Below are 16,956 nucleotides of genomic sequence, written 5' to 3' on the forward strand. Positions count from 1 at the left end.
CTGGATTCCAGACTGTCATAGAAAGTAGGTACGTATAATTCTACTGCAACATACCGACTAAAGGGTAGAACCGTTCAAATCGCACCTGTCAATCAAACAGGCAAAAAGCAGCTGATGTTGACAGAAGTGCTCATCTGTGTACCCGACGAGATGAGCAGCCGTGTCGGCTGGATTTGTGGGAACATTCAGTCTTCTTATTAAGCTGAAATAGTGCCTTTTGACACCCACGGTGACTCTATAGATTTATCGGACCAATCGCCAACAGTCACATATTCCACAGAAGGTGAAGAGCCAGTGCACGACATGTTTGCTCCTCTCGTTATCTGGGTATTTTGGATGTTCTTCAAACTAGGCGGTAAGCATTTTATTCTTCTTCCAAAAAGTGCAAATTTATAAAACCTCTTTGTTGAGATAATTATTCTTAGTATTTTAAAAGTTCTTTTTGATTAAGAATGTGTTTCACAATAAGAATATGTAGAATCTGGTAGTCGTGTCACGTTAAGGGATAAAGATAATTCAAAGCACCTGTTAATTAATGTATTTTGATATGCACACCATCTGCTGCTATTTTTGCTCCTTGTCTGACAGTGTCTAAGTAAAAAAAAAATCGTCCATAGCTTTGAATTTCTGTTCGTCTACCATTGGAAGACACTGGCAATAAAGGAATAGAACAATAGCCTTTGTCGTGATAATGGATACCTACAGGTAATATTGTAATGCTTCGTAAAATGTCACGTAGAGTTCCACAATGAAACATCCATTGTAATGCCACAAATCTATTTTAATAACAGTCTTTTTTTTTTTTTTTTTTTTTAATAACATTGAATGTTGATCACCTTGGACAATAGCTGCACTCGTTGTTAGAATTACAAAACCCACAGTGCTGCATGCATTTGTACGCACTAATCTCCACATAGCAGTTACGTCCCACAAGTACAGTGGAATCCCTGGGTGTTTTTGGAGTATTTCTACTTTTAAATCAAAAACATTGTTAATCTAAAACAGCTGTCATTTAGAAATAAGACAATTTGGTCCACATCATATTTGCACAAAACTTTACTCTGTTCCATTCGAGATTAAGATATATCGACGACGTATTATCTATCAACAATAATAATTTTCATTCACATGAGAATTCTATATATCCCTGTGAACTCGAAATAAAAGACACCACAGAGTCGTCCACTTCTGCTTCATACTTGGATATTCTATTGAAAGTATATAATAACGGCAAACCAACAACTCAACTGTATGACAAACGGATTATTTCAGCTTCTCTATCGTCAACTTCCCATATTTATGCAGCAATATTCCATTATGCACCTGCATATTGTGCTAATATCTCTCAACTGATTTGATTCGCAAGAGCTTGTTCTGCGTTACTGACAAACAAGTTGATGGTGCAGGGGTTTCAACAGTCTCGTTTAAAGTCAGCATTTCGCAAATTCTATTGTCGTTAAAACGATCTGGTTTGCCAATACAATCTAATCATTGGGTCAAATGCTGTCTGACGTGTTTCATACCGATTGTTAGGCCGTTCTTGGCACACTGATTTTGACTACGGATAACTCCATTTACCTGATCAAGATATAGGGCTCACGGCGGGTGTGAATGATCGACAGGGGATGCTTACTCCTCCTATACACCTGATCCCATTTCTGGTGTGTCCAGGGGTCCGTGTTTGCCCAACTCTTTATTTTGTATTCCTAGTGGGAGTTATGAAATTGATCACTGTTTCACCTTTCATGATGCATCAATTTATTGGAACACTGGTATTTTATTACAGTTATTGCAGAGATCATATGTAAATAAATATAAATTAATATATATTATTAAATAAAAAAGCAGGAAAATATGCAGTTCCAAAATATATTCATATCACTAGCGCTTTCTGGATTTTAACATCCTCCTCAGGTGAATACAAATATTGAATACTTTTTATTTGATTATTTTAACTGCAATATCAACTCTTTCCTATTTGGATTATAAATATATATATATATATATATATATATATATATATATATATATATATATATATATCATATGATATGTTAAAAATATCACACAGCTGATTGAGTTTAATCGATTAGTTTCTTAAGAAATAATGAAACTAATCCAGTATACTCAATTGGCTTTGGCATTTCTATTACACTACAATATGCTACCTGTGTAGATTTATATATATATATATATATATATTAATGAGATCTAGTGTTAAGAATCGACTGGCAAACAATAATAGGAATGATCGGAGAGGCACATCGATTCGATTATAATCTAGACGCGATAAGTACTCTTTTCTTTCATAAGTTTTTAAACTGAAGACATGTGAATTTGTTTATGGAATACTGTATGCTGTATTGCACCGTAGAAGTTGAAATCGTAGATAGAATATGATATAGACATTGTCTGTTTCCCAATCCTTTTCTCTGAATAAAATTCGATCTGCTTTAATAACAGAACTTCTATGCATGATTATTTATGAATCCCAAGTTATTAAATCTATTTATTTAACAGCCTCAGAAAATCAAAGAGGTACATCATAGCGGACAATGAATTATAAAAAAAACCCAAAAAACCCCAAACGAATTATCGCTGGAAGAAAAAAATAATCAAAAACATCATGTACCTAGTCCGCTGCTTGAAGTTTTCATTGGGTGGGGGGTGGGGGATAAATAAGGATTCCTTATTGGTTACAATAAATCCTTTGAGTATAAAAAGATTGTCATAAAATAATATACACAATTTAAAAATTTTTGAGAAAGGTAAATAACAAACTAGAGCTATACTAACGGGACGAATCTCTCTTTGGGAAACACTCTAAACTGGGTATATATGAAAAAAAGTATACATGTATTTGAAACTATTCTACCATGTTTTTTTCAAAATGAATTTTGATTTTACCTTCAAAACATAGGCTATAAACTTAGAAAAGTCATTGCCCATACCAAGCGTTTATAACTCCCATACCAAGCGTTTATAACTCCCATACCAAACGTTTATAACTACCATACCAAACGTTTATAACTACCAACTCCCGTCATTGAACAAATCTACATTACTTGTGATTGATTGATTATATGACACTATATTACTATGACACACTTTCTAATGTGCTTACATAGCAGACCTCAATGGATTATAAAACCAATCATCTACCGGTCGCGGTAGACTAGGTGAGGGCATTCGCTTCACAACCGGGAGGATTAAGACAGGAAGTTCTGTCCCCTAGCATCCGGAAGTAGAAGTGAAATCAAAGGTCTTTCAAATAATGTTTTACAGTGTGACCGTTAAGGCGATTGATTGATTGTATATTATTTAACGATCCTCTCGAGAATTTTTCACTCATATGGAATCCTGCAACACAACTTTTGGCATTGGAACAATGTCCTCCATAAAAATACATAAATACTAGATGAAACCCCGCGAATGTGTGTTTGAATTGTTGAGCGCACTAATTGAATGAATAATATTTCTAAAAATTCAAATGAATTTGTGTGCATTAGTTATGTTATATTCAATGATATCATATACAGTAAATAAAACGGTACTGACTAAAACTCAGTCTCGTGACTAAAATCCGGTCTTCGGTCCCAGATTTTTTTATTCGATAAAAACAGAATATATCAGACTATTTGAGCCCCATTTCTCGTTAATTTAGATATGACATCTCATGTCTGCACTTTGATAGTTGATTGATCATATTATTTTCATCTTTCGTAAAATAGGATGTGAAAACTTCGGGACCGACAAATAAAGACAATGCTAAAAGCCGGTCCCGGTCTCGACATTTTCCCTCAATATCCGCTTTAATCTACCTTTTCATATAAAAAAGATAAGGACGTGATACTCAATGACTTTCCTTTGTATACACATGTGTGTGTTTTATTCCAATTTTCCTTTTTTATGTCAAAAGTATACCGCAGTGACGGCGACATTTTCCCAGAAGCATTATGTGTAGTTTCATTACTTTACAGTGTTACTGAATGTAAACGTGTAGTTTCATTACTTTAGTGTTACTGAATGTAAACGTGTAGTTTCATTACTTTACAGTGTTATTGAATGTAAACGTGTAGTTTCATTACTTTACAGTGTTACTGAATGTAAACGTGTAGTTTCATTACTTTACAGTGTTACTGAATGTAAATGTGTAGTTTCATTACTTTAGTGTTACTGAATGTAAATGTGTAGTTTCATTACTTTACAGTGTCACTGAATGTAAACGTGCAGTTTCATTACTTTACAGTGTTACTGAATGTAAACATGTAGTTTCATTACTTTACAGTGTCACTGAATGTAAATGTGTAGTTTCATTACTTTAGTGTTACTGAATGTAAACGTGTAGTTTCATTACTTTACAGTGTCACTGAATGTAAACATGTAGTTTCATTACTTTACAGTGTTACTGAATGTAAACGTGTAGTTTCATTACTTTACAGTGTTACTGAATGTAAATGTGTAGTTTCATTACTTTAGTGTTACTGAATGTAAACGTGTAGTTTCATTACTTTACAGTGTCACTGAATGTAAATGTGTAGTTTCATTACTTTACAGTGTTACTGAATGTAAATGTGTAGTTTCATTACTTTACAGTGTTACTGAATGTAAATGTGTAGTTTCATTACTTTACAGTGTCACTGAATGTAAATGTGTTTCGTTACTTTATAGACAGCGTACAATGTTTAAGGAATGATGACATTGGGTACCGCAAGGGAAACATTTACTACTGCAATCACCCTGACCTCAGCGCATGCTGCGAGATGAATGGAAAATTCACATGCTGCGAGCCCAATTATGTCAAAAATACGTAAGAAACTTTAAAATATTCTACTCAAAATGTTTTCTAAACTGTCACTCACTTTAGTCTGAACTAGTAAGATCAGCAGTGATCATCCACATAGAAGGCGAACCAACTGTGAACACAAGGCATGATGTGTCAATAAACTTAGTAATACTTAATAAAACATGCTTATAATGAATTTGCCCATATTGAAAGATATTTGTTACCCTATAATATATATCAGAGGAAACTGACAAACATTTTTTTGGATATAACAAAGTCTGCTTTGACTTGAACATATTTTATTGCCCAGATGTTATAACAAAAGGATTGGACACAAGGTCTTAAAGGGACTGATTCATGATTTCTTTTTCACTTTTAATGATCAAAATCTACTGTCTAATGTGTTTAAAAGATTTCACATAAAAATTATGGTTATACATTATCACAGAAGCTCATTTTAGAGAGTTTATTATTTGTTTTGTAAACAAAGATTGCGGCATGTTATTGTTTATGAAATTTTCAAAAGAAATGGATATCGATCTAAGTTTATCATCTCTTTCACATTTCAAGCATCTTGGGGGTAAAATATGTCATCTGAAAGTTAAAATTTGTGACTATGCAAAATTAACATGCTTAATATCAAACAATAAATATTTCACTTGTTTTTTTGTATACATAAAAAGACTCAAGTCTTTGTTTACATAACACAGATTTAAGGCTAAACTATTGGTTTTATTCTTGCATTCAGAAGGTCAAGATTTTGGCTGTCGACATTAAATGAGTTATATTTTTAATGTTTAACATCGAAAATAAAAAATATTTTTATCAAAAATCGTGAACCAGTCCTTTTAAAACTTAAATCTTGAACGCCCCCTCCTAGTTTGGTTTGGTTATAACAAATTATTTTTTATTGTCCCTGGAGGTTCGCTATAACCATGTTTTACTGTAAAGAGAACTGCTTTTCATCTAGTACCTGTAACTTTTCAAGGAATCACAATATAGTGTTTTGCTTTATACAGGCGTGAGCAGATCAAGTTATGGGGCAGCGTTAGTGTGTTTCTTCTGATTATTGTGGCAGTTTATACCTGTCTCCATCGAGATGTACAATGGATATCCAGTCAAACTGTTCAGGAGAGTCTCGGACTCAAAAACAGGTACAGTAACCACCGCTTATCATGAAGTGCTGGAAAACTCAAAATCAGGTACAGTAACCACCGCTATCATGAAGTGCTGGAAAACTCAAAATCAGGTACAGTAACCACCGCTTATCATGAAGTGCTGGAAAACTCTAAAACAGGTACAGTAACTACTGCTTATCATGAAGTGCTGGGGATGAAAGAATTCAGTTTGCTATAAGTTGAATTCATTATATCCAATAAGTCCATAATATGTTTTAATATTCTGAGGAATGGAAATGACTTCATTGTAAGTGTTAATTCATTATACACATATTTGCTGTAACCACGTTTTACTCTACTCTGTCTAATGTTATAAAACATAAAACTATTTGATTCTGCACGGATAAGCTATATTGAATTAATCATAAAATGCACTATAACTGACGCTGGATTTGTTTTTCAGGGCTGAAGATGAACTTTCAACTTCTAAGACAACATCGACGTCCAGCAAAGAAGCATGACAATTTGTTGTCCTTATCATTTTACATTTATTATTAGTACATATAAAATCCACAAAAACTCTTTGAGTAGTCAATATAAAAATGTACCCAAAAAAAAAAAAAAAAATGCCACGCAAGAATGTCATCAAAATGAGTGTAGGCTGTGTAACCACATAGAGTACATCTGAAAGCCCTGCGGCAAAATAACAATACCTCCTGTTAAATACTCAGTCACATAAAGCAAAGAAAATTAAAAACAAAATATGGCCTTTGAAAAAGTATTGACACATTCAGCACAGAAGATTACCAGCAATAAATCACTACATTTGATGGTATTTTTTACCTTGGTTTTGACTTTAACACATGATTAACTTTAACATGTTTAAGTGAAATACTAAAATGGTATACAACAATTATGATTTTTACCATACATCACAGTTCACATGGTTTATGCTTTACTGTCACAAGAAAATTGAACAAGAAATAAAAAAAAATTGACAACAAATATACACTTGGAGAAGCATCAGTGATATACATGTAAAACTGTCTTGGTAGATACAAGTTTTTCTTTCACTTCATCGACATGTGTCTATTTGTGAATGATGCATTTGAACTTGAACACACTGAGCATGTATTCCTCACACCTGCTACAGAGATACTACTTTCACTGAGGCTGAGAATGATTCACCTGATAATTGGTACTACCCAATGAACCTGCTTGGTCATACTCATTAAAATTCCTGGTATACGTGTACTTATTACTGCAAATCACAAAGTACTGGCCTTAGCTCTTGGCAAATACTTGCAGTGTCCGATCCAACTCTCATGACATTTTGATATTGATCACATCAGTCCACAGATAAGTATTTTAGAGCCTTTAGTCCATATCTCCTTGACAAATCTCGCTGATATTCACCTTTCAATGTCTTCAGACAACTAGAATACAATAGGAATTCTATTCTTGTATTTGTTTTTTTATGTATGAGAGAGACAGAGGTAGAGAGAGAAGTAAAGGTCTTTTGTAACATACAAAATTTCTATAAAAATTGCTTTTTGAACTTTTGTAGTTTGTTAAATTTATGTTTTTCCCCTTGACATAATAGAGCATAAAACAAATGCAGTTGTCCCTCACTATAATGTCCCCAGTTATAATGCCACTCCTGCATATTGCCAAAAAAATTCAAAGACCTGTTTCCTTGATATGTAAAACCCTGATAGTACACCATTTCCCGTTTACCATCAACTGCTAACATGGCACAGGTACCATTAATTTTGGTCAAATACCGTTACAATCACAATCAATAGTTAGTGCCAATTATTTCACCTTCCAAGCAGATTATGCCAAAAGGGTTTACACAATTATCTGCTCTTAGTTTTCTTGGGGATGAGTTTTTGAGTAGATATCACTTGCATCTATTTAATGCCCTTATTCACACCTGTGATTAAACCAGGTTTATCAGTAAGAAGAGATTACATTTTTTGAAATTTGTTTCACACCTGTTTCTCAGAAGTGAGCTTAGTTCAAGACTTCGGTTAATGTAAACCTGGTCTAATGCAGGTTTAAATGTTGATTTAGTGCTTTGTTAAGAATGAAGGACTACCTATGGTCTGTAGATGGATTGGAGAGGCTGGAACTTATGGCATTTAATTTTTCTTGCATGTGAGCGGTTGTAGAGAAATAAGATTTTTGAAAATTGGTCAATTTTGGGCAGTTTTTGCCCCACCCCTAGGGCCCAAGGGGTGCTGGAGTCCTGAAATTTATAATTTATGTCCCCCTTGTCCCAAAGATGCTTCATACCAAATTTGAAAAGAATTGGACTGGTAGTTATCAAGAAGAAGTTAAAAATGTTAAATTTTTAATGCACGACGACTACCATATTGCAATAGGTCACGTGAGTTTACTCAGGTGACTTAAAAAGTTTAAAATGTTCAATTGATAACGCACGATGACGGATGACACCAAATTGCAATAAGTCACCTGAGTTTACTCATATAACCTAAAAATGCCACAGAGAGCCCCAACGTAATTACTCACTTTCTGTACAGTGCACTGTTGCGGAACTTGGTGATTTCGAGACTGGGAGCATGAGGCATGTGGATGATGAAAGCGTTGGGTAAAACAACAAATTTATACCTGAAAGACAACAACAAATTTACACCTGAAACAAGACAAATAAATGTAAATAAGTTCAAGTGCTACAGTCAGTTTAAGTTGACTATGCCTTATAAACCCAGTATGAATCTTTTTGCTATTATTTAAGTTTGACAATGAGAAATTTTGGATGGAGTTTCTTGACATACTGTAACAAGTCCAGTAGTATCGCATGGGAGACTTTATTCCAACCAAATCCGACAAAGCGCTGGTCAAACAGAGGAACACCTTTCTTCACAACAATATACGGCTCAAAATCCTGCTCCCAGGTCACCTGTAAACCCCAAACATTAATCAGTTATAGCAGGTGACCTGTAAACCCCAAACATTAATCAGTTATAGCAGGTGACCTGTAAACCCCAAACATTAATCAGTTATAGCAGGTGACCTGTAAACCCCAAACATTAATCAGTTATAACAGGTGACCTGTAAACCCCAAACATTAATCAGTTATAGCACAAAAGTCTCACAAAATTACACAAATTCAGGTATGTTGTTCTCATTGTCAATAATGTGATAATGAGTTATCCCTGAATATTCATGAGACTGTGTCATGGGAAGATGAAAACCATTTCTTACCGAGTACATCACGGAGGCCGCCCTCCACTTCGTGTAGTTTGTGGGAAGGTGACCTTGGGGCCATACGTCATATCTAAAAGAAAAACAAGACATATTATAAAAACATATGCCCCTGTGTGGCAATATTATGTAGCAGTCAGACAGGTTCACCGGTGGCCAGTTAGCTCAGTTGTTAGAGCACCTGTCTAAAGATTCAGGGGGCCTGGGTTCGAATCACAGTCTGGCCCGTTGCATTTTCTCCCTTTCTGTTACAAATGAAAAGGATCAACTTCACATTTAGAGTATCTATAATGATAGTAAGAAATATGGGTTATCTATGAATCAGGGGCAACCACAATACTGAGTTTGATCTCTCAAAATACTGAGCAGACATTTCCAAATAATAAGCCATTTGAGTCATGACCTTTGATCTGAAAACCACTTGGGGCCATAACTCTCTAAAGATACCAGTATACCATGTTTTAAGTCTGACAAGCAAAGGGTTTTCAAGATATCGAGTGGACAGTATCTTCCTATGTCCAGAGTAGTTTAACCTTGTGACCTCAAAATCAATAGGGGACATCTATTTCTTAAGGGGAATTAGTGTATGAAGTTTGATGTCTGTCAAGCAAAACGTTCTGAAGATACTGATCAGACAATATCTTCCTATATCCAGAGTAGACCTTGTAATCTCAAAATTCATAAGGGTCATCCAGTCTTGAGGAGAAACTAGTATAACAAGTTTGATGTCTGTCAAGAATAGGGTTCTCAAGACACTGAAAGGAAAACATTTTGTCTCCAAATCGACCAAAAAGTGCAACCCAATATACCCCCCTTTTCAAGAGGGGCATAAAAATGTAGCATACATGACATCCAATCAATATCCAATTTTACTGAATACATAAATATACATGCATCAATATGACACTGACACAAAGATTCATATAGAATTTCATAACCATATTTTGGCTTTCACAAAAAGATGTTAGTTTATCATACCTAAAGGTAAATATCTCTCCATTGTCTAACTTATTTAGGAGTTCTTCTTTTGTATTAGGGAATGTAAATCTGTATCTCTGAGTTTCGAAAGCTGGAACAACTAAAGCCTAAAAATAATATATTCCAGTTAGTAAATGGCAATTTTAAGGGAATCAAAACATTTTTCAAATGATATCCTTGGAAAATTACTTGAAAATGGACAGCTTTGATATACTTAAACCTGTCATCGAAAATGTATTTTACCCATTTCTCTTAACTGACCTTATTTTCTTTCTCCATATCAATCCTTGATACAATACTCTTCAGGTTTTTATACAAGTCATTCATGGGTAAGAAGTCTATGTCGGTTAAAAACATGTGGGATGTTTGACTCTGGTTCATTGCAACATTACGCAAGTAGTTCACTGGGTAAAATTGCTGAAAATATTGTAAATGTCATAAACAATAACCATAAATTAAGGAAAAATGATTATACAGTTTTTCCCCAAGTATTTCACTGCTACTATAATAGTCTGGGAGATTTTTTTCTCCATAGCTTACCCCATCTTTGTAGACAATATGGTAACCAATGTTCTTCCTCTTCATCAGTATTTCTGAGTCCTGGGCGTATCTCAGGAACTGCTGGGCTTCTGCATCGGACATGTATAGCGCCAGACTGATGGGGCCATCCCAATGCTTACAGATTAGCTCCAACATCTGCAGGCGATCCATACTGAGCTGAGCCACCAGGGTCACATCGTATTCTTCAGGTGTGTAGTCATAATCCAGGTAGTAAAGGTGTGTGCGATGGACCACAAACTGTTCAAGCCGGAACTCGTAACATTCATCCTCTTCATTTGGTGTGTTTGACTAGAAGAATGAGAAGCCAACAATACTGAGCTGAGGCATCTGGCTGTTACAGAGATAGCATCATAAACCTGGGACTCATCATGATTTAACAAGAGGTACTGTGAGCAATGCTCACTAAGAATACCCCCCCCCCCGCTTACCCCAATCTCCCAAAGGGTGTTGTTAATAGGTATAGATTACCTCTTTCCTGAGTGTAAAAATATGGTATGCCTTTGTAGAAGAAAATGGAAGATATAGTCTGAACACATAGCATAAACCTATAATTTTGACCTTGAGATCAAAGGTCAAGGTCATAAAAAGGTCATGAATGTACATGACACATAGTCTCATGGTGATACACCCATGTCTTATGGTATGACTATTTGAAAACCCTATAATCAATTTTGACCTTGAGGTCAAAGTTCAAGGTCATATAGAGGTCATGAAGGTACCCGAAACATCGTCTCATTGTGATACACTCATGTGTCAAATATGGTATGCCTATGTCAAAGAACAAAGAAGTCATGGCCCTGACACGAATCCATTGTAAAAACCTTTAATTTTGACCTTGATGTCAAGGTCATATGGAGGTCATGAAGGTACATGACACATTGTCTCATGGTAATACACTCATGTGTCAAATATGGTATGCCTATGTCAAAGAACATAGAAGTTATGGCCCGGACACGAATCCATTGTAAAAAAACCCTTTAATTTTGACCTTGAGGTCAAGGTCATATAGAGGTCATGAAGGTATTCGACACATCGTCTCATGGTGATCCACCTGTGTGCCAAATATGGTATGCCTAAGTCAAAGAACAAAGAAGTTATGGCCCGGACACGAATCTGCACAGACAGATGGACAGACGGACGGACAGAGTGATTCCTATATACCCCCCCTGAACTTCGTTCAGGGGGTATAATTAAACCTGAGCCAGAGCTAATGACACAAACAAATCTGTAAATCTTTGGATAATAATATAATCTACTATGACCCAGTACAGTGGAGATTTAAGGAGGAGGGGGCATTCAGGGTATACCACTTCCTTAACCCAGTTAACATTTATAATACTGTAGATTCCTTATATTACGCGAGTACTTATCATCGCGAAATGAATCATGGATGTCAAATCGCCAGAAAATAAATTCGCGAGTGCTCTGTTGATCAAGTGTTTTTGCATTTATTTTAGCAATATAAAAATAAAAGTGAGAAATATTTTTTTGTGAGTGATGTTTCTTGCGAAATTACGCAATAACAAATTCCTCGCGTATATTTAGGAATTTACAGTAAATCATACCAAGTTATCAAATATAACACATAATAACCTTATATTATTGCCAATTGTCAAGTTTCTTAGCAATCAATCATTGTCAGACCCCCCTCCCCCATGGATTCTCAAATTTACTGGACTTCTTTTTGACAAACATAAAACATAACAAGAGTTCCAAGGGTCACATCGCTCACCTGAGTTACCATGGCCCATATCTAAAGATTTTCTTTATTTATTCGCATGTAAAACTTTTGATCCCTATTGTGGCCCCAACCTACTTCTGGGGGCCATGATTTTTACAAACTTGAATTTGCACTACATGTATGTAAGGGAGCTTTCATGTAAATGTAAAATTCTTTGGCCCATTGGTTCTTAAGAAGATTTTTAAAGATTCACTTCGGAAATGTGAAAGTTTACAGACAGACAGACAACAGGTGATCAGAAAACCTCACTTGAGCTTTCAGCTCAGGTGGGCTAAAATCAAAACTTTTGAAGGAAGTCTTAGACTTTCATACTTATAGAAAGTTATTTATAATGTATATTTTGCCTGTCAATTCACCAATGACAACAAAAAGGATGCTTTTTCTTGTGATGCAGAACTTTCATAATGAGCAATTTTGCTTTTTTAGACAAATTTGAGGAGTGGGGGATGATATATTCCCACCTACAGTAGTGTGCCTTTGGCACCCATTCTGCTCTCTTTTGATAATTCCATTATCCACTCCTGCATCTACTGTCCATACAAAGGGGTAATGATCCCAGCAAACAGATCTATACCATACATGCCAACTTTTAAAAATCCCCATGGGGGATTTTGCGCGCGACAACCTTTTTTCAAAGCTCAAAATTCACGACATTTTAGCATGAAAATAAATATTTGTCTTTTCAAATAAAATATCAATCAAATCATTGTAAATGTATCATATATTAACACAACATCAAGTGTGTTTGACCATTAACTATATAAAAAAAACTTTGAAAGATATACATAAATATTTTATTAAAATAATCTATTCAGCAAAAAATCCTCTCCAACAACAAGTCACATACATATTATCAAATAATACTTAAGGTTGCATCCTTTTACACCATACAATAAACATTGGCTGGTCTATATATCAAAATTTAAATTAAAGCACATGCATTTAGGTACGACTACAAAGGCGATCTTGCTTGTCTGTAAACATGGGCTTGCAGAATCTGGTGGAATAATCTACATTGCAACCAGAAAAGGAGTGATCTGCCCTGCTATAAAGTTTGTGAACAAAACCTTTGCACCCATGACATCTGAAATAATTACCAGGAAAAAACACATCAAAATATACGATTTTACTTGTAAATTAAGGCTACTTGCTAAATATAAAATTCAGTACAGACTTGTGTGAATTACGCATCACAAAGTATATTTAATGAATACTACACTATATAGACTATATAATACATCGCTATAGACGGATATATTTGGATAGCCTATATTATTATAGTTGGAAAAAATATATATTTGACGTACCTTATTGCAAATTTTGGATGCTGTCAGTGAGAGGCAAAAATCGGGAATGTCCGATTGTTTGGTGGTGACACTATCATCGTTGTCATTCACGTTTGTGTAAAGGATATGTCAATTTGAAATCTGTCTTCCCGATTAATTACTATCAAAACATGCTTCGCACTGTCTAATAAACACCCCGACACAGGCAGACCAACTTGAGACCATGCGACACAGGTAAACAGCAATGGCTGACTATTGTTCCGATTTCTGATTGGCCAGTTCAGAAATGACGCAGGATTTCAAATTCCGGTTGAAAATGGGGTTCGTTGTCGTAAAATGGGAGATATTTTTAGAAAATCAGGATTTCGGGGTATTTTTGCAATCCCGATCGGGATATCGGGATTTGCCTTTTCAGTTGCTTCAAATTGGGAAAATCCCGCACAAATCGGGAAAGTTGGCATGTATGCTATACTGCTCAAAGATAACAAATCGTAACTCTCCCCATAAAAAGATTTTTTTAAACATGTTCTTAGTGTGTAAAATTTTGGATCCTTTTGAAGGCCATGCCCTGAACGAATCTAAATCATGATTTTAGGTTTTGTCATTTTGGGCCAGTTGTTTCAGAGAACATTTCTATAAAACCTCTCCTCCGTATTTTCACCATTTCTTCCTCCAGACAGGAAAATCTTTGATCAGAAAAGCTACATCAGAGATCAAGAGAGCTCTCAGATGAAAATAATAATAATAATAATAATAATAATAATTGGTTTTATATAGCGCCTTTTTCAGCGTATGCTGCTCAAAGCGCTTTACAATAATCAATGTACATTATTACCCCGGCAGACCTTATATCAATCTAGAACTTTCTCAGCCTCCTAGGAAGCATACAGTGCAAGCTGCCGTTACAAGCGCTAGAGCACTAACATTCTAACAATATCTTTCACTGTCTATAGCCAGGTACCCCTTTTACACTTGGGTGGAGTGAGGAAATTCATGTAAAGTGCCTTTCCCAAGGACACGTCAGCCCTGCCGTGGCCAGGACTCGAACCCATGACCTTTCGGTCGAGAGTCTGACGGACTAACCACTAGGCAACCGTCGCCATACAAAGATTCAATCTTAATAACATATGATGCAACAGGAGAAAACTATAATGGGAAAATCCACACTGAGTCTCACCTCTTGATTTGTCTCGTCTTCCTCTGACTTCTCGCATCCAAACAACTCTCGACGCAATAAATTACCATCATATTCCAGAAACGTCAAGTGAAGATTTCTAAAATATTCTACATGCTTGTTTTTGACTTTGAACTTTTTAGGAGAATTCCAGTGAATGATCTACAAATGGAAAACTTTAAAATATGTAAAAGCATGGCAATATTCATCAACTGTGGAATCAAGTTTCGCAGATTTCATGGGTACCGATATCCCAAAAATTTCAAGGGGCTTCACGCATTACTTCGTTCATTCCTTGGGAATTCTACCCCCAAGTCTATGATAGGTTCTTTCTTGATTAAATACATGTATTACTTAGGTATGTGTGTGTTAATGAATATGTCTTGTATACAATGGTATTACTTAACCTATATAGTATTAGTGGTAGTTTAGGTATGATATACACTGCACTTTATCTTTCATGCCCGCTGGGATCGGCCCAGGCATGGTCTTGTCTGCTTTGATGCCCACTGGGATTGGCCCCGGGCATGGTCTTGTCTGCTATGATGCCTGCTGGGAGCAGTCCCAAGAATGTTTCAGTCAACTAAGATGCTTGCGGGTATCAGCCCGCTCACGGTTTTATAGTGGTCTGCTTTAATGCTCGCTGGGATTGGCCCCGGTTATGGTCCAGTGCTTGTATGCCTGTTGGGATTGGCCCCAGGTCATCTTTGGTGCTCAAAGCCTGCTGGGATTGTCCCCAGGCATGATTCGTTGCGTTAAGGGCCACTGAGATCGGCCCCAGGCACATCGTAATTAGCTTTATACATAGTTTTCTAATTAGGTCAGGTTTGATAGTTATTTGGTTAGGATAGTAATGAGTAGCCCCCTGAACACCAAACTTAAATTCATGTTTTATATGTGTTGGTTTTTTATACAAGAGGTATTGATATGTCCATGTATGTAGTTTTCAAATTTAGGGGTTTTCATGTGAACCCAAATAAACTCTAAACTTAAACTCTATTGGTTGTTTATAAACCACAATGAAATACACAATTTATACACTTTTTCATCGTACAGAAACCACACTCGTGAAATCTCAACAAAACAGTCAAATCTCCACAATCCATGAATTTAAATGATTCCATAGCATTTATTCTAAACAAAATTCTGCCAAATATAAGATGCATACTCAAAATCTATTTCACCTCATTTATCTATGCAAATAACTATTTTGCCCAATGCATATCATGCTATCCCTCTGACCATAATACTGTCCAAATAACAATACCCCCCCCCCCCCCCCCCACTTTCCAGATTACAAAAGACTGAATATCTTCAGATATTCTGAGTTCCATGTTTATCCATTCCTTTCACCTTGAGTTCCTCCACATGACTGTAGCACTGTTCACTCTTGCTGTTGTCCGACAGCTGTACATTCCACTGACAGGGCAAGTGGTAGACAAAGTAGGGGTGTTCCTTCAACACTGCATTAAAGATATCCTGAAACAAAATTGTTAATTTCATTTCTAGGACGCTAGCAGGCCTTCTGGACTGGATTTCTTGAAACAATCTTAAGTCAAAACTTAGACTTAAGTTTAAGGTTTTACTCCAATTTTGACTGTTCGAATAAAAGAGAACTCAAACATAAGTTTGAAATTTTTTTGAGAAATCCATTGAAGCCTGACAGATACAAGAAGAAATAGATATCCACTTGTCCGTATACAATTATTCACATAGACTGCACTAGTCACACATGTAAACTTTTCAAAGCATTTTTCTCTTCACATCACATGAAAACATGTCACAAATAGTGGAAACATATACATTCCATTGTGAAATAAAGAAATCTTTACAAAAATCATATGAAAACCGAAATCTATGATGTAAGGTGTTGAATTGTGCAAAAGATTGCAGATCTTACTTGATCTGCGAGCTGTGTATACTGCATGGTCTCTAGTTCTTTTACTGCAATCTTCCTCCACATTTCCATCCAGTTCATTTCCCTCAACACGCCTAAATTCATCAGAATAACTCCCGTGTTGAAACCATGACCCTGATAATACACAATAATTGTCTAGCATGGAGAGAGAGAACTAGTTTTT

At 35.7% G+C, this 16,956-nt stretch overlaps 2 protein-coding genes across 5 annotated transcripts in view; one reads left to right on the top strand and one right to left on the bottom strand.

The window, feature by feature from the left end:
* Window positions 1–6,483, top strand: LOC125682972 (uncharacterized). The gene is made up of 4 exons (XM_048923627.2): window positions 1–355; window positions 4,672–4,810; window positions 5,806–5,940; window positions 6,368–6,483. Exons 1-4 carry the CDS (start codon window positions 304–306, stop codon window positions 6,423–6,425), a joined length of 384 nt encoding a protein of 127 aa, XP_048779584.1. The 5' UTR covers window positions 1–303; the 3' UTR covers window positions 6,426–6,483.
* LOC125682959 (xylosyl- and glucuronyltransferase LARGE1-like) overlaps window positions 6,429–16,956 on the bottom strand; it is a 25,333-nt gene continuing 14,805 nt past the window's right edge. For all 4 annotated transcript variants that reach the window (XM_048923608.2, XM_048923607.2, XM_056139546.1 and 1 more), the window contains 10 exons: window positions 16,776–16,907; window positions 16,229–16,354; window positions 14,879–15,037; window positions 10,654–10,962; window positions 10,375–10,530; window positions 10,114–10,220; window positions 9,136–9,208; window positions 8,706–8,830; window positions 8,440–8,538; window positions 6,429–7,340 (listed from right to left, as the gene is read on the bottom strand). In XM_048923608.2, coding sequence (XP_048779565.1) covers window positions 7,253–7,340; window positions 8,440–8,538; window positions 8,706–8,830; window positions 9,136–9,208; window positions 10,114–10,220; window positions 10,375–10,530; window positions 10,654–10,962; window positions 14,879–15,037; window positions 16,229–16,354; window positions 16,776–16,907 — 1,374 coding nt within the window. In that variant the 3' untranslated portion in view covers window positions 6,429–7,252. The remainder of the gene's footprint in view (window positions 7,341–8,439; window positions 8,539–8,705; window positions 8,831–9,135; window positions 9,209–10,113; window positions 10,221–10,374; window positions 10,531–10,653; window positions 10,963–14,878; window positions 15,038–16,228; window positions 16,355–16,775; window positions 16,908–16,956) is intronic.

This window comes from Ostrea edulis, chromosome 6 (assembly GCF_947568905.1).
Source record: "Ostrea edulis chromosome 6, xbOstEdul1.1, whole genome shotgun sequence".
In the NCBI taxonomy this organism is placed as follows: Eukaryota; Metazoa; Mollusca; class Bivalvia; order Ostreida; family Ostreidae; genus Ostrea; species Ostrea edulis.